General features: G+C 59.8%; 4 protein-coding genes across 4 annotated transcripts in view; 3 read left to right on the forward strand and 1 right to left on the reverse strand.

Moving 5' to 3' along the window:
* The window catches only part of LOC149865370 (olfactory receptor 5V1-like), a 64,329-nt gene that overhangs the window by 26,739 nt on the left and 14,954 nt on the right, over positions 1-22,636 (reverse strand). The gene's annotated exons all lie outside the window — the stretch shown is intronic.
* Positions 686-2,459, forward strand: LOC149865373 (olfactory receptor 5V1-like). The gene is made up of 2 exons (XM_090046328.1): positions 686-775; positions 1,704-2,459. Exons 1-2 carry the CDS (start codon positions 686-688, stop codon positions 2,457-2,459), a joined length of 846 nt encoding a protein of 281 aa, XP_089902454.1.
* On the forward strand, positions 13,449-14,680 carry LOC149865374 (olfactory receptor 5V1-like). Its single transcript, XM_090046265.1, has one exon. The coding sequence runs from the start codon at positions 13,461-13,463 to the stop codon at positions 14,427-14,429; it is 969 nt and encodes a 322-aa protein (XP_089902391.1). The 5' UTR covers positions 13,449-13,460; the 3' UTR covers positions 14,430-14,680.
* LOC149865375 (acrosin-like) lies at positions 18,198-21,139 on the forward strand. The gene is made up of 5 exons (XM_090046266.1): positions 18,198-18,274; positions 18,412-18,609; positions 18,760-19,025; positions 19,122-19,267; positions 20,750-21,139. The coding sequence occupies exons 1-5, from the start codon at positions 18,198-18,200 to the stop codon at positions 21,137-21,139; spliced, it is 1,077 nt and encodes a 358-aa protein (XP_089902392.1).

A 22,636-nucleotide genomic window follows, 5' to 3' on the forward strand; every position in this document is an offset into this window, starting at 1 on the left:
AGAAGCAGGGGCTGGGCCCGCAGCTGGGATCTGGGGGCAATGACAGTGCCTGGGGCAGAGCCGCAGCCTGCTCTGCACACTCCTCTGCCCACGCAACCAGCCCCCTTCGCAGGGACGTGCAGGCAGCACGTTGTGGCCCTACCCCTGGCCCTGCCCCAAGGTCCCCACCCAGGCCAGCTGTCCCCCTCCTAGGCACTGCCCCGGCCCACCCGCAGCCCCACTCCCCCCACCCGCTTGAGCCCCCGCTTCCACATGGGCTCCATGGGCCCCCCAGCCACGCAATCTGTCCGGTGCCCCCGGACGGCTGGAGCTCGTGTGTCGCACAGACACAGCGCCTCCCACTTGTGTGTCCTTATGGCCAAGAGTCCCCAGCCCTGTGCCAGCTCGTGTCTCTCTGCCCAGAAGCCCCTTTTCACGCTCCCTTGGCCGCGTCCAGGCTCCTGCAGCTCCCCTGTGCCGGGGCAGCTCCCCCTGGCCACGCTCGAGCATCGAGGCCTCACGCCCTGCTGACTTTGGGGATCCCGGGCATTTGGGCTCATGTTTCCTGTCTCCAGCTGACTACGCCCAGGCCTTTGCAGGGTCTGAGTTGGACGCAGTGGAGCACAACTGGGGCCTGGCGTGACCGAGCCCAGAGGCCTCCCATGACTTACACGTTGTGAGGCGATCTGTTAAGTTTAGCACCAAAATGTTTGGAAGCCAGAGCCGAGCGCCGCTGACAAACAAGCCTTTAACAGCTCCCCTGGGCCTCGTTTGCGTGCTACAAAGAACAAAGCGGGTAACGAGGCCCCAGCGTGTCCTCTGCTGTCGTCATTAGTGCCAGGCCCGGGGGGCAGACAGGGCCGCCTGTCGGGATTGGGACCCAAGCAGCGAAGCAGAGCAGGACGACACTGCTTTCCAGCACAGTGGTTTTGTTCCTGGAGTCCTATTAGATCGGCACTAATTGGCCCCCGTGCAGCCTCGGCCTGTCCCAGGCAGATGCCAGGGGCTAGCTGCAATCCTCCAGCTGTGAGGCGGGAGGGGGTGCTGGCCTGCGGATGTCTCTGCTGCCCCTTTTCCAGGCAGTCACCAGCCCCGCGGCTATCGGGGCAGCTCGTGTGTCAACACCCAACACCCCGCTAACACAACAGTGTCTTTCCCACCCCGGGCAACGGGGATAGGGGTTTCCGTGTCACCAGGCCCCTTGCAGCGAACGTCCTGGCCGCTGAAAACCAGTGCGGTGAGGGCAGCTTCTCTGCCCAGGGCAGCACAGTCCCAGAAGGGATTTGCGTGCACAGAAGGAACAAGGTCCGTAAGGACAGCTGCAGAGTCTGCGTGTCGGATGGGACAATCCCAGGCGCTGGTGCAGGCTGGGGGCGGCGGGCTGGGCAGCAGCTCTGCAGAAAGGCCCTGGGGGGACAGGGGACGAGAAGCTGAGCAGGAGCCGGCAGCGCGCCCTGGGTGCCACGGAGGCGACCGGCATCCTGGGCTGCATCGTAGGAGCGCTGCCGGCAGATCGCGGGCAGTGATTCTTCCCTCTGTTCAGCACTGGGGGGGCCACATCTGGAGTCCGGCGTCCGGCTCCGGCCCCTTCGCTACAGAGAGGATGTGGACACGCTGGGGAGAGTCCAGCGCACTGACAGGGGCTGGGGGGGTTGCGGGACCGGACCGGTGAGGAGAGGCTGAGGGAACTGAAGGCTGAGGTGACGCTTGGGGGCCGCCTTCAGGTGCCTGCAGACGTCACGCTGCCCAAGATCCTGGTCATCCTCCTGCAGCGGGGGGAGACCATCTCCTACCAGGAGTGCATGGCACAGATGTTCTTCCTCATGATTTGCACAGGGACGGAGTGTGTGCTGCTGACCGTCATGGCCTTTGACCGGTACGCAGCCATCTGCAAACCTCTGCACTACACCCGCATCATGAGAAAGACGGTGCGTGTGCCCCTGGCCATGGCCTGCTGGCTCTGGGGCATCCTGAACTCAACCACGCACACCTTCCTGGCCACCGATGTCTCCTTCTGTGGAGCCAACCAAATCCACCATATCTTCTGCGACGTCCCTCCCCTGCTGAAGATCGCCTGCAGCGACACCTACGTCAATGAGATGGCTCTTCATGCTGCCAGTGTGTTTGTGGGATTGATCCCATTTCTGCTCATCCTCATCTCATACACCTACATCCTGCTGGTCATCCTTCGCATCCGCTGCAACACGGGCAGGCACAAAGCCTTCTCCACCTGTGCCGCACACCTGGTCGTGGTCACCATGTACTTTGGAATGAGCGCCATGAACTACAACCGGCCCAGCGCCGGCTACTCCCTGGAGGTGGACACGCTGGTCTCTGCACTGTACTGCATCCTCCCGCCCGTGCTCAACCCCCTCATCTACAGCCTCCGCAACCAGGACGTGAAGGGCGCCCTGAGGAGGGCTCTGGGCCACCACGAGAAGGACAACGTGTCCCCACGCGCACAGCCAGGTGTGGACTAAGGTGAGGGCTGGGAGGAGACTCCTGCCCCAGCACAACACCAAGGGCTCAGCCACGTGCTGATGGGGAAAGTCCCTGTCTGCATTTCTGGGAAAGACTCACAGCAAAGTAGAGCTGGAAGGGGCGTGAGCGGTCAGCTCATCCCATGCCCTGCGCCAGTGCGGTTCCACCCCGTCTACTCCAGCACAAATGCATGTGTCTAGTCTGCACTTAAAGACTCGCAATGAGTGCCCCCTCCCTCTCGCTGGGACCGGTTGCTCCTAAGTTCCCCCCAACAACTACCCTGTCTTGTCCTGTCCCCTCTTAACTTATGGAGGCAGGGATTTCCAGTCTCTCTGGAAATGAACCTATTGCATTTGAAGCCTATTGTCAAAGCTCCTGTGCACCCTGTTCCACAACAAATAATCCCAGTACTTCTGACCTGTCCTCCTGTGTCTTCATTTCAGGGCCTCTCATCATTTCTTTTGCTGTGTCCTTTAGCCTCTCCACATCTCTCTTAGGATGTGGCACCCAACGCTGGACGCAGGGGAGGCCTCACCTGTAGATTCATAGATTCATAGATGCTAGGGTCGGAAGGGACCTCAATAGATCATCGAGTCCGACCCCCTGCATAAGCAGGAAAGAGTGCTGGGCCTACATTACCCCAGCTAGATACACATCCAACCTTCTCTTGAATACCCCCATGGTAGGGGAGAGCACCACCTCCCTTGGGAGCCCGTTCCAGACCTTGGCCACTCGAACTGTGAAGAAGTTCCTCCTAATATCCAATCTAAATCTGCTCTCCTCTAGCTTGTGGCCATTATTTCTTGTAACCCCCGGGGGCGCCTTGGTGAATAAATACTCACCAATTCCCTTCTGTGCCCCCCTGACGAACTTATAGGCAGCCACCAGGTCGCCTCTCAACCTTCTCTTGCGGAGGCTGAAAAGGTCCAGTTTCTCTAATCTCTCCTCGTAGGGCTTGGCCTGCAGGCCCTTAACCATACGAGTGGCCCTTCTCTGGACCCTCTCCAAATTATCCGCATCCTTCGTGAAGTGCGGCGCCCAGAATTGCACGCAGTACTCCAGCTGCGGTCTGACCAGCGCCCGATAGAGGGGAAGTATCACCTCCTCGGACCTATTTGTCATGCATCTGCTGATGCACGATAAAGTGCCATTGGCTTTTCTGATGGCTTCGTCACACTGCCGACTCATGTTCATCTTGGAGTCCACTAGGACTCCAAGATCCCTTTCCACTTCCGTGCCACCCAGCAGGTCATTTCCTAGGCTGTAGGTGTGCTGGACATTTTTCCTCCCTAGATGCAGCACTTTGCATTTCTCCTTGTTGAACTGCATTCTGTTGTTTTCTGCCCACTTGTCTAACCTGTCCAGGTCTGCTTGCAGCTGCTCCCTGCCCTCCGGCGTGTCCACTTCGCCCCATAGCTTAGTGTCATCTGCAAACTTGGACAGAGTACATTTCACCCCCTCGTCCAAGTCGCTGATGAAGACATTAAAGAGTATCGGTCCAAGCACCGAGCCCTGCGGGACCCCACTGCCCACACTCTTCCAGGTCAAAACCGACCCATCCACCACAACTCTCTGGGTGCGACCCTCCAGCCAATTCTCCACCCACCGGACTGTGCAGTCATCCAAGTCACAGCCCCTTAACTTGTTCACCAGTATGGGGTGGGATACCGTGTCAAAGGCCTTCCTGAAGTCCAAGTATACGACATCCACCCCTCCTCCTGCGTCGAGGCGTTTTGTGACCTGGTCATAAAAAGAGACTAGATTGGTCAGGCACGATCTACCTGCCACGAACCCGTGCTGGTTTCCCCTCAGCATAATTTGCCCTGCCGGGCTCTCACAAATGTGAGCCTTGATAATTTTCTCAAAGATTTTGCCAAGGATGGAGGTGAGACTGACTGGCCTATAGTTACCCGGGTCCTCCTTCCTCCCCTTCTTGAAAATGGGAACCACATTGGCCCTTTTCCAGTCCTCCGGGACTTGACCCGTGCGCCACGAGCGTTCAGATATTCCCGCCAGTGGCTCTGCAATGATGTCGGCCAGTGCCTTCAGTACCCTCGGATGGAGCTCATCCGGGCCTGCCGACTTAAAGGCATCCAGTTCCTCCAAGTGACCCTGCACCACCTCAGGGTCCAGGCATGGCAGTCTGGTGCCTTGCTGCTGCCTCCCTACACTCCCAGGGAGAGACTTGTCGTGCCTCTCGCTTAGGAACACTGAGGCAAAGAACTCGTTGAGGAGTTCAGCCTTGTCCCCTCTGTCCGTCACCAATTGTTTCTGCCCATTTAGCAGGGGTCCTATTCCTCCCTGGGCCTTCCTTTTACTCCCTATATATCTAAAAAACAATTTCTTATTGTCTTTTACTTGGGTTGCCATCCTCAGCTCCATGGTAGCTTTGGCCTGTCTAACTGCCTCCCTACAAGCACGAGCAGAAGAGGTATATTCCTCTTTGGTGATCTCTCCCTGTTTCCACTTTTTATGTGCTCCCCTTTTGGCCCTTAGTCTGCCCTGGATTTCTCTGGTCAGCCAGGGAAGCCTCCTGGCCCCTTTCCCTCTTTTACCTCATGTACTGAATGGAGGGAATGCCCTGCGTCCTGGTGGCAACACCACTCCTGATTAAGCGTTCCCAGTACCTAATACTGGTTTGGCAACAAAACACAGTGTTGTCTCCTATTTGGCTACAGGTCACTGCAACCCTCACAGCCTTTCCTGCAGCCTGCTATTATGAGCCCACCTCACAGCAGTTTCATCTAGACAGTATTGATCTATAGGAATCAATTGAACACAACATTTTTTTGGTATACTTATAATTTTAAAGCATGTGGAAGCCAGCTAGTGCTTCAATCATTATAATAAAATGCATTTTAACACCTATATTTATAGTGGTCACAAGTGAGGGGCACCAGTAGGGCTGTCGGTCAGGAGTGTGGAAAACTAGTGTTTTTGTTTCCATGTTCGTCCATCTAAAATAAGCACCGTATCTTTGTTGTTCAGTCGTGGTAACTCCTTGGAACCCCTGTCATACTACCATTTTGTTTAAGTTTGTCGATTTTTAAAAATGTTTTCACGTCTTGCTTTTCGTTCTTATGAGCATCCTCCACAAGATTTGGCAGCCTGGTTTTCAGTTTCCTGTTAAAGAGCATTTCTGTTGGGGACGATCCATGTTTGACGGGTGTTGTCCTGTAACATAAGAGTGACAGGTAAACGTCAGTGTGTGAACCTGTAGCTTTTTTCAATAATTTCTTCACTAGTTGTACTCCATTTTCCGCCAGATGATTGGATTGTGGGTATTTAGGACCTGAAGTGTTGTGATGGAACCTATATTTGTTGGCAAAGTCTTTAAACTCAAAATCCAGTGCTAAATATATAATTTTTTCCTGAGTGCACAAATACAGGAGCAACGCATAGGGGGTTTATGTGGGTGCGAGTGCACCCCCTGCACGTGGTGGTGCACCCCTTGCAAAAAGGTGCCAATACTGTCAGCGGTGCCTGTGGGCAGTTTCCACTCACCACCCCGCCCCCAGCACCATCACAACCTCGGATGCTCGGGGATGCGGGGGGTGTCAGGAAGGCCAAGGCAGAGCTGGGACTGGGACTAGCTTCCCAGATCAAGGACAACAAGAAGTCCTTTTTTAAATACATGGGAGGCAAAACGAAGGTACCAGGTAACGTGGGGCCCCTGCAGGACACATTAGGAAATCTGGTCATCACACTAGATGACAAAGCTAACCTATTTAACAATTTCTTTGTCTACATTTTCCTGAGCAGGGGCCAGATCCAGGCTGGAGCTGATGCCAGACTCATGTGGAGGGCCCAGGCCTGTGTCCTGGTCCCCAACCCCATGCCCTGGGCTCATGCCTTTTCCTGTGCCAAGCCCTTTGGCCCCTCGCCCACGCCAGAGTCTGGCTGCTCCTGTGCTACCCTCTCCGCAGGGCACCTGTCCACGCCGGCGCCTGTGCTGCCCGGGGGTGTCCTGCTCACAGCCGCCCGCCCCATGGGCTGCGTGGTCGGCTCGGCCCTGAGCCTCCAGCTCCCACCGACACGAGTGGGCGTGGGGCTCTGGGTGCGTGGGGCGGTGGGGCGGTGGGGCCGGCCGTGGGTCTGTGCACATGGGGAGGAGCTGGGGACTTCCTCCGGTTCCTTCCGGGAGGCTGCAGCCATGCACTGGGTGGAGAGCTGGGCCAAGCAGGGCTGGGGCCCAGCACCGATGTGGGCGCAAAACCATGGGTGTGGGCTGGGAGGGTGGATGGGTGCAGGGATGTGAGCACAGACTGACGGGCCTGCGCTGAGGCCGCCTGCCCCTGCCAGTAGCGGGGTCCCCTGTCCTGGGAGGGGAGGAGGGGCAGCGCCGGTCCACGAGGGGGAAGGGGAACACGTCCACATCCTTTCTGCAGTGGGCACCCACAGCAGGACACAGGTGTCCAGATGTGGCCTCCCCAGTGCAGACTAGAAGGAAATAATCACTGCCCTCGATCTGCTGGCCATGCTTCTGCCAGTGCATCCCAGGATGCCAGAGGCTGTCTTGGCTCCTGGTCAGCGGCTTGTCCACGCTCACCCCCAGGGCCTTTTCTGCAGAGCTGCTGCCCAGCTGGTCACCCCCAGCCTGCACCGGTGCAGGGGACTGTCCTGTCCTCAGTGCAGGACTTTGTGCTTGTCCTTGTTGGCCTTGTCCCTTTTGGGCACAGGAGTCCCTTCCAGGATGGGCCTGCCCTGGGCAGAGCAGCTGCGCTCATTGTACTGGTTTTTAGTGGCCAGGACATTCGCTGCAAGGGGCCTGGTGACATGGGACCCCCATCCCCATTGCGGCGGGTGGGACACACACAGCTGTGCCACGGAAGTGTTGGGTGTTGACACGCGAACTGTCCGGACAGGCCTGGGGGCCGGAGACCGCCTGGGACAGGGCAGCAGAGCCATCCACGGGCCAGCACCTGCTCCCACCTCAGCCTGCGACCTGGAGGGGCTCGGGTAGCCGTGGCGTCTGTCTGGCAGAGGCCACGTCCGCGCAGGGGCCAATTAGTGCTGGTCTAATAGGACTGCAGGAGCAAAACCACCCCGCTGGAAAACAACGCTTCGCTGCTTGGGTCCCACTCCCCACGGCCCTGTCTGCCCCCCTGGGCCTGGCGCTAACAACGACAGCAGGACACGCTGGGGCCTCGTTACCCGGTCTGCTCTTCGTAGCACACAAACGAGGCCCAAGGGGACTGTTAAAGTCTTGTTTGTCAGCGGCGCTCGGCTCTGACTCCAAAACTTTTTGGTGCTAAGTATAGGTGATTGCCTCGTGAAGTGGAAGTTGTGGCAGGCGCCGGGGTGGGTCACGCAGGCCAAGGCTGTGCCACGCGGCAGTCAGCTCAGGCCCTGCAGCGGTCTGGCATTGCTGGCTGCACCGAGCGCTGGATGGCTGGCCGGGGGGGGGGGGGGGGGGGGGGGGCATGTGAGCCACACTGCTGGGGATCCCCCAGATCAGCAGGGTTTGCAGCTAGGGTGACCCCTTTTTAAGAAATAAAGGTGGGACACATACCTGCTTTCCCCCCCCGCCACCCTTGTGCACCTCTGGGTGGCCCGGCAGGACCAGAGCCGAGCGGGGTGGGGGCAGATGTGGGACCCCCGCACTGCTGCCCTTGTCTCGGGGGTCTCTGCTGGCCGCGCACCCTGTGACCGCCGAGCAGCAGCCGTGGGCTCAACTCCTCGCTGCCGCAGCCCCTTCTGCTGCTGGGTGGGCAAGGGGCGCACCCCACGGCTGCACCGGCTCCCGGGGCGGGGGGGCAGCACGGCGGGGGCCCCAGCCCCACGGGAGGCAGCTCTCCTCCGTCCCTGCCCTCCACACACACTGGAGGGGGCTGTGGAGGGGGTGCACACAGGGCAGAGCCCCCCATTCCCCAGCCCCGGATGAGCCACCCCTGGCTCCAGCCCACTCCATACCCAAGCCCCACGCGCGGCACTGGCTGGGCAGCGCCCCCAGCCCCTGCCCTGCTCCCTCCCTCACTGGAGTCGACAGCGGGGCAAAGAGAGAGGCCCGCTCTGCCCCCCCTGCCCTGGGCACGGAGCCGCCCCTGCAGCCGCGGCCTGTGTCCCGGGGCCCCTGCCCCGCCCCGCTGCCTGCATCCAGCTCTTCCTGGCCACGCAGCGCAGCGCAGCGCAAAGGCCGACACAGCGAGGGATGGCCCGCGCTTGCCCGCTCCTGCCTGCAAGCAAGAGTGCGGCCCGCGGGCTGCAAGGCAGGGGTGGCTGCGGCCCGCGGAGCGGGGTGTGTGCCGGGGAGAGCCGGGGCACCAGGGCCAGCACGGCCAGGGGGACGCAGCCCTGGAAGTCCCCCGCTGCACTGGCCTCAATCCCCAGGAAAGGTCCCAGCTCGGCCTGGCCGCCCAGTCCCTTCCCCAGTATGGGCCGTGCTGCCCGGGCTGAGGGCAGCCCCCCCCCCGCACGGGGCCCCGGCACTAGGGCAGCCCCGGCCCCGCCCGCCGCCCGCAGCCGCCACGCGCCCCGCTGCGCGCCCAGCTCCCCCCCGCGGCCCGCTCCCCCAGCCCGGCGGGGCCCGGGGACGGGGCTGGCCCGTGGGGACGTGGGCGGGGAGGCAGAAAAGCCCCTGCTCCGGGCTCCCCGGCCCGCTCAGCCCTGGCCCCCGCGCCCGGGCAGCCGTCGCGGCGCAGGCAGCGGGAGGGGCTGTCTGCGGGCTTGCGGGAGCCGGGCGGCCGGGCTCCTCGGTGCCGAGCCCCGGCCACGGCCCCAGGGCCGGGGGGAGCGTGTCGGCCCCGCTGCACGAGAGGAGCGGCTCAGCGCCCTGGGGTGCCCGAGACCACCGCCCCGCGCTGCCGGGCACCCAGACGCCCCTGCCCGGGGCAGCGCAGGACCCCCCGGCCCCGGGGCCTGGCAGCGTGCTTCCCCCGCCGGGAGCAGCCCTGGCCCCCGCACAGGTAGGTCCTGCCGGCCTGCTCCGGGCGCTCCGGGTCGCCCAGGGGCAGACAGGCTGGGTTTGGGGGCTGCCCTGGCCCCGGCCCCCGGCCCTTCCCAGCAGGATGCTCTGAAGCTGCTTTCCCTGCATGGACGAGGGGCCCAAGCCCCATTTACGGGGATGTCCGGGGACGTCTCTGGCCGCCAAGCGGAGGTGAGCGGGGCATGGGGAGCTCTGCCCCTGCCCAGGGCTGTGAAGCCAGGGCAGAGCCGCCTGGTTCCTCTGCTTGCCAATCAGTGCCCCCGTAATCGGTGCCTTGCTCCTAATTAGCATCTCCCTGGCTTCGTCTTGTAGCCACCGGCTCCCAGGCCTTTCTCTGCAGGACGGGGTTGTGCTCAGCTCCTGGGAGCGCGGCGGACGCCTCCCGCGGAGAGGGACCGCAGGGGAGACCCCGCAGCCGTCCCCCAGACACGCAGGAGGGGTCGGGCTCTCACCCCCGGGCATTTTGCTCCCATCGTCCCCCATTTGTCACCGTCCTGTCTTTAAAAAGTGGCTGCCAGAGATGTCTGCATCCGGGGAAGAGAGCCCTACGTCTCTTTCCCGTGGGAAGTCTTTCCCGAGACTTTACTTTGCTTCAGGTTTAAGCCAGGGTCCTGCGTCCTGCCCTGCGGGGCCAGGGCGAACACTTGTCCTCACGCGTCCTTCGGCAGGAGCCCAAACACTGCCACCGCGTCGCCAGGGCCTCGAGAGCCGGCCTGGGAGGACCGGGGTGATGCGGTCTGGGCAGGAGAAGACGGGGGATTTGGTAACGGTCTTCACGCAGGACGATGGCAGAGGGGTGGAGATGGGTTATCTCTGTGGCCGCAGGGGCCAGGACGAGGAGCAGGGCCTCCAGCTGCCGCAGGCGGGGGTTAGGCTGGAGACGAGGAGGTTTCTGCGTCTGTGGGCGGCCGAGCACCAGGACAGGAGCCTGGGGGAGTTGTGGCCTCTCCACCCCTGGGGCTGTGACGAGCAGGCTGGACCGACACGCGTCTGGGCTGCTTCAGTCAGGGCTCGTCCTGCCCGGAGCAGGCGGCTGGAGTCGGTGACCCTGAGAGGGCCCATCACTGCGCCTCCTCCCCCGCCCGCTGTCCCCGGGTTTTATCCATCCATTTGCTCTTTCTCCCCCGGTGCAGCGCGTTACCTTTTGCTGCAGTCCCCTGCTCCCCCCACAGCCCAGGCCTCTCATCGTTTCAGACCCGTGTGAGCTCTGCCCTCTCCTCCGAATGCTTGAGCCCCGCCTGGGCCAGCGTCCCCAGCCGACGTGCTCAGTGCCCTCCGTTCCTGCGTGCCAGCCCTCGGCGACTGGGGCCGAGCCGTTTGTCTCCCAGGACCCGATCTGTCCGCGAGGCACGGCTCTCCCGGCTGCAGCCCCCTGTTCTGCGGCTGCAGCCCAAAATCCTCCTTCCCACACGTGTGACCGTCCTCTGGCTGCACTGCGCCTGGTTTACAAGGGGCTGCCATACTTATTTCCTTGTCCCCAGCCCACCAGCCCACCCCTGCTCTCATCAGCAGGCACCGCGTACGAGATCCCTCCATGAAATGGATTCAGTGCTGCCCCGAAACCCATTACATTTCCCAGGACTCACCTTGCAAGCTGGTACAGACCCCTGCTGCCCTGAGGGTTGGAAACCCTCCTGCAGCTCCCAGCTGAAATGCAGGCACGGCCATTTATCCCCTTGGTCCTGTGCCAGCCCAATCCATTGGGGTAAACAGCTCTGCTCCCCCCCGTGCCTCTCTCCCCGAGGTCTGTAGAGAGCCATCGGGTCCCTTCTCCACCCCTGCTGTGCCCGTGCGTGCCCTGAGCATCCTCATAGTCCTGCACACACCCTGGTCTCACTGGATTCAACCTGTGACCAGATCTGTTTGTTGGGGTCACCAGCACTTGCCAGTGAGCAGTAATGGCACCAGTGCTCCCAGGCCTTACTGGAAAGATCATATCTGGTGATGATTGCATCACATTGAGGGCTCCTTCTTCTCTTTCGTGTAGCTAATGCACTCCTATCTTTCTTCTGCTCCTTCTTTTTCAACACACAAATTCCCAGCTTTCAGCCCAAATGGTTGGTGTTAGTCCCTCTGGTCATGACCCTGCATTGTGGACTACAGCATTTCGTCAGGGTCACCTATGTCTGATACGATTTTCCTGTCCTGCACTGTGCTGGCAAACTCTCCCAACCCTCCATCATCAGCACATCGCATGAGTTTACTGCTGGGTTTTGTAATCTCTTCACTATTGACACGTTAAATAATATTCATCCCAGGCACAACCTGCAAGAGGAGTTGCCGTGGGGAGCCATTATACGTCCCACAATCAAGGTGGGGATTATCCCACTGTAATATGTGGAAGGAAATAGAATATGTGGAAGGAAAAGTTGGGTGACTAATTACAGAAAAGCACACAAAACCAGGGGTGGAAGAGACTGCAAAACTTCCAGCCACTGCCCCCCCCCCCCCCCCCAAGGCCAGCTCATCTCTGTGAAACCCATTTCAGGCACGTGTCAAAGTGTCTGTCTCATCTGCACCTGAAAACCTACAATGGGGACTGCAACTCTTCTGGGTCACTTGTTCCAGGGTTTAAACTCCCTTGTCAGTACAAAGTGCTTCCCCACGTCCAACCTACTTTTCCTTTATTGACATTTCAACTTGTGTCTTCTTCGCTCGTCTGCTGTGGCCACACGTACAAAAGGATGGCAATACACTGCTCTGACAACCATTTTTGGATTTGTATCTGTCCCCTCCCTCTTCTCCCCTTCATATGAAATGATTCCATTTCATCCACTCTGTCCTCATATGCCATGGTCCTATATCTCAGTGTGCTGTTCGTTTTATCATCCTATTTAGTCATCCCATTTAATCCAACCTTTCCTCATAGCTCATGGTCTTATATTTCTTTCACTATACTGCTACCTTCTCTTTTCTTGGTCATAACACTCAACAGAGGTCTCCTATTCAGCGTGTGGGGTGCTGCAAGCCCAGGTCCTTTTCTTCAGTTTTTCAGCCCAGTCACTTTTTCCCCATTTTGTGTCTGTGTTTGTAGGGCATTTCTACTGGGGAGATGTGCTGGAGGTTTCATGCCACTTCTATTGCACCACCATTTGTTTCTAAGCTTTGCAGGTGACGATTTGGTCACACAAATATTATTCCACCCAGCAGGAAGTCACTCTTTTGGGCGTCATTGTGATGCATAATGATGAATTACTCACTGGACTGGAAGTAGATGCTGCCTAGGGATCAATGACCACAAGGTGATAACATGCAGTTTGGGCAAAGGGAGAACAAGTAATAGATAGCTTCATGGTGAGACCAAGGGGCTTATTTCTCCAACGCCGAGGAGAGCGAGGAGTGAAACTCACTGGATGCACCTGCATGTGTAAATGCCCTGGGGTTGGTTTGCTCTGGAGTAATTTACTCTAAAGTAAACCCACTCCAGGCAGATGTCTACACATCTGGACAAGTGGGAGCAGACTGCTGCCATGAGCAGCAAATCTGTTCCCATGTCGCTGCACATGTAAGCGTGTGTCCAGGAGTTATTTACTCTATATACTCTATGGAGCACAGCCAACCAGACTGAGGGCTCCTCCACAGGGCCAGGCTCTGCTGCTTGCCCGCATGGGAAATGGTGGGGTCTGTCCAGTGGTGGGGGCTCAGCTGGTGACAAGGTTGATGCAGGGAGCCTGGGGAGGAGGAGAGGTGGCCAGGGACTGCAGTGAGGCCACGCACATCCCAGCCTCAGTGCACTCAGGGCTGCTCTCACAGTGCCGGCTGCGTGCGTGGTGGGAGGGAGACCGACACAGGCAGGCGGAGGGTGGCTGCCATGGGGCTGCCCCAGGAACCCCCCCACTGTTATTACAGCCCCCTGGTAAGGCCTATCCAGGGGTGCGGAGGACCAGAGCGCTGTGGTCCTGCACAGTGCGCATGGGGCAAGGGGCAGCAATGGGAGCCCCAAGGGCCCTGCCCATCGGCGTGACACGGCCCAGCTGCACTGGGGAAGGGGCTGGTTTCGCTCCAGATCCTGTCCCCGCGCTCTGCCTCCCCTCACCGCTGGTCTCTCTCCCCGCAGGCGGACGCCACCGGCCCCATGGACGGGCCGAACCAGACGCAGGTGACAGAGTTCGTCTTCCTGGGCTTCTCCCGCGTCCTGCAGGGCCAGGCCTTCGTCTTCCTGGCCTTCCTCGCCATCTACCTCGTCACCCTGCTGGGGAACTGCCTGATCCTCACCCTCATCGTGCTGGATCCCCAGCTGCACAGCCCCATGTACTTCTTCCTCGGCCACCTCGCCTTCCTGGACATGTGCTACTCCTCCGTCACGCTGCCCAAGATCCTGGTGAACCTCCTGCAGCGGTGGGAGACCATCTCCTACCAGGAGTGCATGGCACAGATATTCTTCCTCATGACTTGTGCTGAGGCTGAGTGCGCACTGCTGACCATCATGGCCTTTGACAGGTACGTGGCCATCTGCAAACCCCTGCACTACACCCGCATCATGAGAAAGAAGGTGTGTGTCCCGCTGGCCACAGCGTCCTGGCTCTGGGGCATCCTGGACTCGGCCATCCACACCTTCCTGGCCACCAAAGTCTCCTTCTGTGGAGCTAACCAGATCCACCACATCTTCTGCGACGTCCCTCCCCTGCTGAAGATCGCCTGCAGCGACACCTACGTCAATGAGATCACTTTACACTTGGCCAGTATCTTCATGGGCCTGAGCCCATTTGTGCTCATCATCATCTCGTACCTCTACATCCTGGCCGCCATCCTCCGCATCCGCTCCAACACGGGCAGGCGCAAAGCCTTCTCCACCTGTGCCGCACACCTGGTCGTGATCACCATCTACTTTGGGTTGGCCATTCTGAACTACAACCGGCCCAGTGCTGGCTACTCCCTGGAGGTGGACACGCTGGTCTCCACGCCCTACTGCATCCTCACCCCCATGGTCAATCCCCTCATCTACAGCCTCCGCAACCAGGACGTGAAGGGCGCCCTGAGGAGGGCTCTGGGCCACCACGAGAAGGACAACATGTCCCCACGCGCACAGCCAGGTGTGGACTAAGGCGAGGGCTGGGAGGAGACTCCTGCCCCAGCACAACACCAAGGGCTCAGCCACGTGCTGATGGGGAAAGTCCCTGTCTGCATTTCTGGGAAAGACTCACAGCAAAGTAGAGCTGGAAGGGGCGTGAGAGGTCAGCTCATCCCATGCCCTGCGCCAGTGCGGATCCGCCCTGTCTACTCCAGCACAAATGCACGTGTCTAGTCTGCACTTAAAGACTCACAGTGAGTGCACCCTCCTTCTCGCTGGGACCTGTTGCTCCTAAGTTCCCTCCAGCTACCCTGTCTTGTCCTGTCCCCTCTCAACGTAGAGAGCCAGGGATTTCTACCTACCCCCTTTGGAAATGAACCTGTTGTATTTGAAGCCTATTGTCAAAGCCCCCGTGCTCTCTGTTCCAGACTCAATAATCCCAGTACTTCTGACCTGTCCTCCTGTGTCTCCATTTCTGGGCCTCTCATCATTTCTTTTGCTGTGTCCTTTAGCCTCTCCACATCTCTCTTAGGATGTGGCACCCAACACTGGACGCAGGGGAGGCCTCACCTGTACTGAATGGAGGGAATGCCCTGCGTCCCACAACATGTGTACGGGGCCCTGATTACACATTCCCAGTAGCTGTTACTGGTTTTGACAACAAAAACAGTGTCAGCTTCTATTTGGTTGAAGTTCACTGCAACTTCCCAGGCTTTCCTGCAGCCCCGCAGCCTGCTATTTTGAGCCCACCTCGCAGCAGTGTCGTCTAGATGGTGTTTCCTTCACTTCCCTGTGGGCATCTCACTATTAGTGTCCACATCTGAAACGCCTTGCTCAAATCCAGGTGCATCACACTGCTCCCCTCTGCCATCCTCAGACCCTGGCCCCTTGTTGTTGAGAAAATCTGGCTGTTCAGGAATGACCTGCTGTACACCGGCTCATACAGGTGGTTCCTGATCACCCCTTTTTTCCTCTAGCAGCCTTGAAATTGAGTCTTTGATGAAATGTTGCATCATTTTTCTGGGCATTGAGGTCAGGCTGATCGCTCCATGTTCCCTCTTTACAGCCTGGGGCTCTATTTGCCGCTTTCCAGGCGTCAGGGGTTGCACCTCGCCCCAGGGTGATCGCAGATGGGTCTGCACTGACCTCAGCTCTGGGATGAATCTTTTGCAGTGACACCCAGCATTTGTGAGCAATCCCTGACCGGTGCTGTCCCTCCTCTGTGCTGAGCACCTCCCCTCCGGTCCTGACCGTGCCAAGGACTGGTCATCAGACAAATGACCTTCCGTGTGAAACCTGAGCAAAAAAGAAGACACGGAAGAGCTTTGTCCACAAGGTCCTACAGCTTCCCCTCCCCACCCAGCCAGCGACTTCACCCTCCCTTCCCCTTCCTCTACCCCGGTATTTGTGCATATGCTGTGGGCTCCTGAGGAAGGTGCTGGGCCCCCGGGAGTGGCTGCGATGTCTGCTGGGCATGCACCGTCCTAGAGCCACGTTGTGGTGGGAGCCTGGGCCGGTCGTGTGCGGTGAAAGGCAGAGCTCAGTGTGAATGACAGCGAGAGCCCGAGGGAAGAGCGATGCTGATCGGAGGAGACGGGGACGTGTGCCAAGGCTGGGGCACTGGGCACTGCAGACTGGGTGCTGATTAGTATGTGGGAGTGAGCGTGAGCGTGGGCCGTACATGGCTGCACTCCCCAGTGGGGCTGCTCCTTGCTCGGGGCTTTCCCTGCCAGGATAAATCCTGGGCCGGACCCGGTCCTTGGGATCACAGGGTACAGGGAGGAGTGCAGCGCGTGTCCTGTGCACAGAGCGTGTGACCTGGATGCTGAGCGCGTGGCCGAGCTGGGCCCAGAGCCACCTGCTCCAGACTGGCCTCTTGCACCACAGCAGACCCCTTACCTCGGGACCCCTCGTCAGTGGAGATGGGGGGCTCATAGTTGACCTGGTCACCATGGCCCTGCATCATGCAGCACAGACACTGCAGCCCTGCGGCACTTGCTCATCGCTCCCTTTTATTCATTCTCTGCACAAGAAAAGTGATTCTTGCTTCTTCTTTAACCCAGTGTTTTACTATTTAAACATTATTTTTCCTTTGCTAGGAATAAAACATTGCCAGGTGACCGGCCCTTTTCGCTGTTGTAATGCCGGGAAGAGGAGGTCAGTGGGGGCTGATGGACACAAAAGGGCCGCATCCCACTTTGGCGGGGGGGGATGCAATTTGCAAGGATTTTGCAGCTGGCCATGTACCCTGAAAGTCTCCCCTCAACAGACACAATGGGGAGAGTCCAGCTGAGGGAAGTGAAAATGGTTTGGGGGACAGGACTCGTGAGGAAAGGCTGCAGGACCTGGGCTGATTGAGTTTTGCAGAAGAGAAGACCGAGGGGGATTGAACAGCAGCCTCCAACTCCCTGCAGGGGGGCTGCGAAGAGGATGGAGCTGGGCTGTTCTCAGTGGGGACAGATGACAGGGCAAGGAGCAATGGGCTCAAGCTGCAGCAAGGGAAGTTGAGGTTGGATATTAGGAGAAACTTTCTCACGAGGAGGGTGGTGAAGCACTGGAACAGGCTCCCCAGAGACGTGGTGGAGTCTCCATCCTTGGAGGTTTATAGGACTTGGGTAGACCAAGCCTTGGCTGGGATGATGGAGCTGGGGCTGGTCCTGCTTGGAGCAGGAGGTTGGACTAGATGTGACCTCCTGAGCTCCCTTCCAACCCTCACTGTCCATGGACAGTGGTACCTGTGATAGGGCTTAAATCTCATTAAATTAAAATGGTTTATTTATTTCAAAATAGTTGTGTGTGCAGACAAGAGCAATTTTCGGGTCCCACCCTCCCAGATAGCAGCGTCCCTGCTGTCAGGGCATGCGGCGAGTGCGTGGCATGATGCAGAGCTGTACTGCAACCTCCCTGGCATCTTGTGGCGGTGACACCATGGTCCGGCATGGAGGCACAGCCGCGGTCTGCAGCCTGCCGTGCCCCGGGTCACTGCCGCAATCTCTCAAAGGTGGCCTCACATCTTTATTTTAAATCTTTTTTTTTCAGGTCATGCCTGGATTTAATATATTATATATAACCCCAAAAAACAATACGAAACAGTTTAAAACAAAATCAATCACTCTTACAAAAAATAAGTACCCTTAATAAAAGAAATATCTTTTAAAAAGTAAGAAGGAAATATAAATAAAAATACAAAAGCCTTCCCCCACCCAGGCAGCTGCTCCCTCCCATGCCCGCCGTGGCGGCCGTCTGCTCGTGATTCAGGTAACAGCGGGAAGCACCTCCACCCCCTCCACCGTCCGCAGTCACTAGTTATGAAAAATACACACCACATCTGGAAGGAACTATATAAATTACAACCTTTTATTTACAAAAGCAAAAAAATAAAAATTCAACCTTTCTTTTCAAGACAAACAAATAAATAAAAACCAACAAATAGAAATGAACAGAACCAAAAGCGGCCCTCTGTGGCAGGATACCACTTCCGTCTCTCCCCAAGCTGCTCTCGGGGCCGGTCCCGCCTCCGGACGGCACGGGACCCCGCGGCTCCCTGCCAGCCCCGACAGCCGTCTCGGCGCTACGTGAACCAGGCCTTTGCAGTGCATTGTGGGAGAATCTCAGGCAGCGGCTGCCTGCTCCGGGGGCTCCTTGACCCCGGCGCCCAGGCTGGTGCTGGTCCAGCGGTCACCCCCACCCTACCCAGTGGCCGTTTCTGATGTCACATTGTCACAGAGCTGATTGGCCGGAGCCAGGATGTGGTTTGTGATGTCACACGGGTTGGCAGTTGGGGCTGCGCGCCTGGGGAAGATGGGGCTGGTTGCCCTCCTCCTCCTGCTGCTGCTGGCGCTGGCCGGCGCCGTGCTGGGCACTAACTACCCCTGCGGGTTCGTGACCCCGGGCTGGGGCTGGGGCTGGGGCTGGCACGGCTGGAGCTGGGGGGCAGCGTGGGGGCTGGGCACCGCTCAGCCCCAGGGTGGCAGGGGGCAAAGTCTGGCACTGATGCACGGCCGTCTCCCGGCAGGGCGGACTGTGGGATGCAGCCCCTGGCAGCGAGCTACGGCAACGTGCGGATCGTCGGCGGCCACAACTCCATGCCGGGGACCTGGCCCTGGATCGTCAGCATCCAGGTCCGCACGAAGACCGGCTACGCGCACTTCTGCGGCGGGTCCCTCATCCACGCCAGCTGGGTGCTCACCGCCGCCCACTGCTTCAAGTCCAAGTGAGTTGGGGGCCGGGGCTGGGCCGGGGGGGGTGCTCGCGCCCCCGCGCAGCTCTGGGAGGACCCCGCGGGGATGGGGAGCCTGGGCTCTGCCCCTGCCCTCTGCCCCTGACGCCGCCGGCGCTGCGCTGCGCTGTGCTGTGCCGGCAGGAAGATGTTCGGGCTGCGCGCGGTGATCGGCGCCACGCAGCTCTCCAGGCTGGGCCCCCAGGTCCAGGTGCGCAACTACCGGCAGATGGTGCCGCACGAGAACTACCGGCGCAAGGAGCAGCTCAACGACATCGCCCTGCTGGAGCTGGACGAGCCCGTCCAGTGCAACGAGTACGTCCAGCTGGCCTGCGTGCCGGACCGCACCGTGGACCTGACCAAGCTCACCAAATGCTGGGCCAGCGGCTGGGGCTACATGCAGGAGGGAGGTGAGTGCTGGCGGGGTGCGGGTGGCCCCGCCGGGGCAGTGGGGAGTGGGGGGTGGGCTCCGGCGCCCCAGGGTAACGCTGTCTGCGCTCCTGCAGCTGGGGTCACGGCCGACATCCTGCAGGAAGCCCAGGTCTACTCCATCGACTACGCCACGTGCAACAGCAGTAGCTGGTACGCGGGCCGAGTCAACTACAACACTATATGCGCAGGCTACAAGGAGGGCGGCATCGACAGCTGCCAGGTGCGTGGCGCCGGCCCCTCCCCGCACGGCCTCTCTGCGCTCCAGGCTGCCAGACGAAGTGGCTGTCATGCATGCTTCATCCTCAGCTTCTCCTGACCTGGCCTCAACCCCGTCCTGCCCCCCTTGCTCGCTGTCCCAGGCGGACACGCTCCCCCCTGCACCGCGCTGCCAGGGCTGCTGCATGGGCATGGGCATGGGGGGCCAGAGCAGGCTCCCCAGGGATGTGCAAAGCGCTCACAGGTGTCCTCAGTGAGGGGGCTGGCCAGAGCCCGTGGGGCAGGCTGCAGGGCTGCAATGCCGCTGCCACCAGTGAACACAACCGCCTGCAGAGCGTGGGTACCTCAGGCCCCAGGTTGCAGAGGTGGGAGCCCCGGCCCCCGCTGCCCGATGTGCATGAGACCCAGGGGGCTGTGCAGGAGGGGAGGGAGGGGGCCGCACGGCACCGAGCCGCCCACGGGCAGTAGGCCTGTGCGAAGCAGCTAGTATTTGTTTCGGATTCAGCCGATTCAGAGGACAGTGACTCGATTCAGTGATTTGAATCACTGTCCAGAATCAATTCAACATCTTCATCAGTGACTTGGAAGAGGGGGTAAAAAGCACCCCACTCAAATTTGCTGACAACACTAAGATGTCGGGGGATGTGGGCATGCTAGAAGGGAGGAATAGGCTGCAATTGGACCTAGACAGGTTACAGGGGTGGGCAGATGAGAATAGGATGGGATTCAACACTGACAAGTGCAAGGTGCTGCACGTGGGGAGGAACAACCACACCATACCTACAGGCTGGGGAACTCCCTTCTCGTCAGGGCAGAGGCAGAAAAGGATCTGGGGGTCATCACTGATTCCAAGATGAACATGGGCCGGCAGTGTGGGGACGCGGTCAGGAAGGCCACCCGCACCTTGTCCTGCATCCACAGATGCATCTCGAGCAGGTCCAGGGAGGCGATCCTCCCCCTCTATGCGGCACTGGTCAGGCCGCAGCTGGAGTACTGCGTCCAGTTCTGGGCAAGTGGACTGGGGTCGGGTCACTCAGGAGGTCTGGGGAAGCTGGCAGGGGATGGGGCCTAGCAGGGGTCCCCCCCGTGGTCCCCTCCCCCTCCCCCCACTTTCGGGCATGGAATCTGGGTCCAGCTCCCTGCTGCAGCCAATGGGGACTGCCCGAATCACCAAAGCTCTCCGAACCTTTTCTGAATCCATTCAGAGAGCTTCAGATCAATTCGGATCTTTTAATTGGTCCCGTGATTCGATTCAGATTTGGAGATTTGGCCACCGAATCGGGCCGAATCTTCTCCGAATCGAATCGGAATCCGAAACTTTGCACAGCCCTAATGGGCAGCGCATTCGTGACCTGGGGAAGCCAGGCCACAGCTCCCCGGCTGCCCAGGACAGGGGCGTCACTCCTGTGAGGCACCCCGGGGCCAGGACCTGAGCTCCCCGTATTGTCCGGGGTCACCAGGCCTCACACCCCAACCTCTGCTGCAGGGCGACAGTGGCGGCCCCCTCCAGTGCCGGGAGGAAACGTCCAACCGCTTCTGGCTCGTGGGGCTCACCAGCTGGGGGATGGGCTGTGCCAGGCCCCAGCAGCCCGGGATCTACACCCTCACGACAAAATACTTCGAGTGGATCGTGGCCAACATGAAGCCGGCGCCGAAGAAGGAGACAACGCCCCCCCCAGCCCCGGTGTCAGTCCCGGTTCAAATGGCCAGGCCCACCTCGCAGATGACCATCTCACAGCCACTGCCGCCAATGCCGCTGCCACCGATAAATCAGAAGCCAAAACCAGGCACCTGTAAGTCAGGCCGGAGCAGCAACAACAATTTGGTCAAACGGCTGAACAACTTCCTGAAGGCTGTGAAGGAAGACAAGCATTGAGAAGGGCGGAGAGCAGGGCACCGTGCTGGCCAGGGGCTGTTTCTGGGCACTGGCCACCGCGCCAGGGGACTTTGGCACACAGCCCTGCTCCTCTTGGTGCCCCTGCTGCTGGCAGGGGAAGAGTAAAAGAGTATTTCTCATGGTTGGCTCTGCCTCTGTCCTGTTCTCCACTTGGGAGCCACGAGGCAGCGAGGGGACCCCACACACACAGCCCACGGGGGGCGGCAGGAGGGATGGAGACGGGGAAGGGGTGATGCAGCTTGCAGGGGGCTGGTGCACCTCCTGCCAGGCCGGGGGCAAGAGGGCAGAGCAGCTGGGCTGGAGCAGTAATGGGCAGAGCTGGCCCTCGCACCTGGCCCGCCAGCAGCCGGCTGCCCCAGGCCGGGCACAGCAAGGACAGGACGCGGCGCTCTGCACAAAGTCCTTTAGTGCCAGTTTTCCCGTGGGCTCTACTCCCAGGCCTGGGCAGGACCCTTCCCTGCACGGAGCAGAGGGCAGCCTGGGTGTCCTGAACTGCAGGAAGGGCACAACGTACAAGGGCTCCGGTGAGTCCTGGGGGCCTGGACACCTGTCATAGGTGCACCCTGGGGCCAGGCCTGGGTGCCCTGTGGGGTCTGCCCAGCTGGCCTGGGATGCCTCATTCCCTTGGTGGGGCTGGGCTGAGTTTGCTGATGGATAATTTGGCGCAGCACCAAGGCCTCATGCTGCCCCCTGATCCCGCCATGCCCCAGGGGAGCAGGGCAGCCTGGGGCAGGATCAGCCCCATCCAAACCAGTCCACATAAACCCCATGCCTGACCCCAGAGCCACATGACACTGTCATCCCTGGGGCATCACCCCCACCCCTGCCCCCAGGAAAGCAGGGGGGCCGTGGCTGCCAACGTCCTGCTGCCGCCGGGGGGTCACAGACGCTGCAGAGACCCCAGGCCGCGGCCGTGCCCCCACTGCAGAGGAAGGCAAACCCCCAGTGCCACCAGTCTGAGCAGGGGGGAAATCCCTTCCTGCCCCAGTGCTGCCTCGTGTGGGTCTCCTCCGAAGGAAGTGCACAGGTCAGTTTGCCACCCCTCTCTCCTCCTGGGGAAGGCTCTCCATAGCACTCCTCATTCTTGTTGGCCGATTTTGATATTCTAATAAATGATCCCTTACTGGTTTTATTCAGATTTCCTTCTTTTCTTAACCTTTTGGAACTGGATGGAGCCACATTCTTTCATAGTCCTAGAAGGGGTCAATGGGTTATCCAGGGCTTTTTACCCCTAGGCCATCTGACGCCTGCCTGTCAATAGCCCGTGAAGGCTTTACCCCAAAGGCAGCATGCACGGGATGGGGCAGGGCAGACAGGGAATTGGTAGCAGGGGCACCTCGCTGTGCAGGTGCTGATGTTTACTGGCCCATCTCTGCAAGGAGGGACGTGCAGCTGGGCTAACGGCCGTCCCCACGACCCCTGGGCAAGGCATAGGCTGGAGCGCCAGCTTCAGCAGCAGAAGGAAGTGGAAAGCGG

The sequence above is a fragment of the Crocodylus siamensis genome, chromosome 4, assembly GCF_052110815.1.
Source record: "Crocodylus siamensis isolate JL-2025a chromosome 4, ASM5211081v1, whole genome shotgun sequence".
Lineage (NCBI taxonomy): Eukaryota > Metazoa > Chordata > Crocodylia > Crocodylidae > Crocodylus > Crocodylus siamensis.

Coding starts and splice junctions, on each gene's coding strand:
- LOC149865373 (XM_090046328.1), top strand. CDS start 686: ATGTTTGGAAGCCAGAGCCGAGCGCCGCTGACAAACAAGCCTTTAACA. Junction 776..1,703: donor TGCTACAAAGAACAAAGCGG/GTAACGAGGCCC, acceptor GGCCGCCTTCAG/GTGCCTGCAGACGTCACGCT.
- LOC149865374 (XM_090046265.1), top strand. CDS start 13,461: ATGGACGGGCCGAACCAGACGCAGGTGACAGAGTTCGTCTTCCTGGGC.
- LOC149865375 (XM_090046266.1), top strand. CDS start 18,198: ATGGGGCTGGTTGCCCTCCTCCTCCTGCTGCTGCTGGCGCTGGCCGGC. Junction 18,275..18,411: donor GGCACTAACTACCCCTGCGG/GTTCGTGACCCC, acceptor GTCTCCCGGCAG/GGCGGACTGTGGGATGCAGC. Junction 19,268..20,749: donor GCGGCATCGACAGCTGCCAG/GTGCGTGGCGCC, acceptor CCTCTGCTGCAG/GGCGACAGTGGCGGCCCCCT.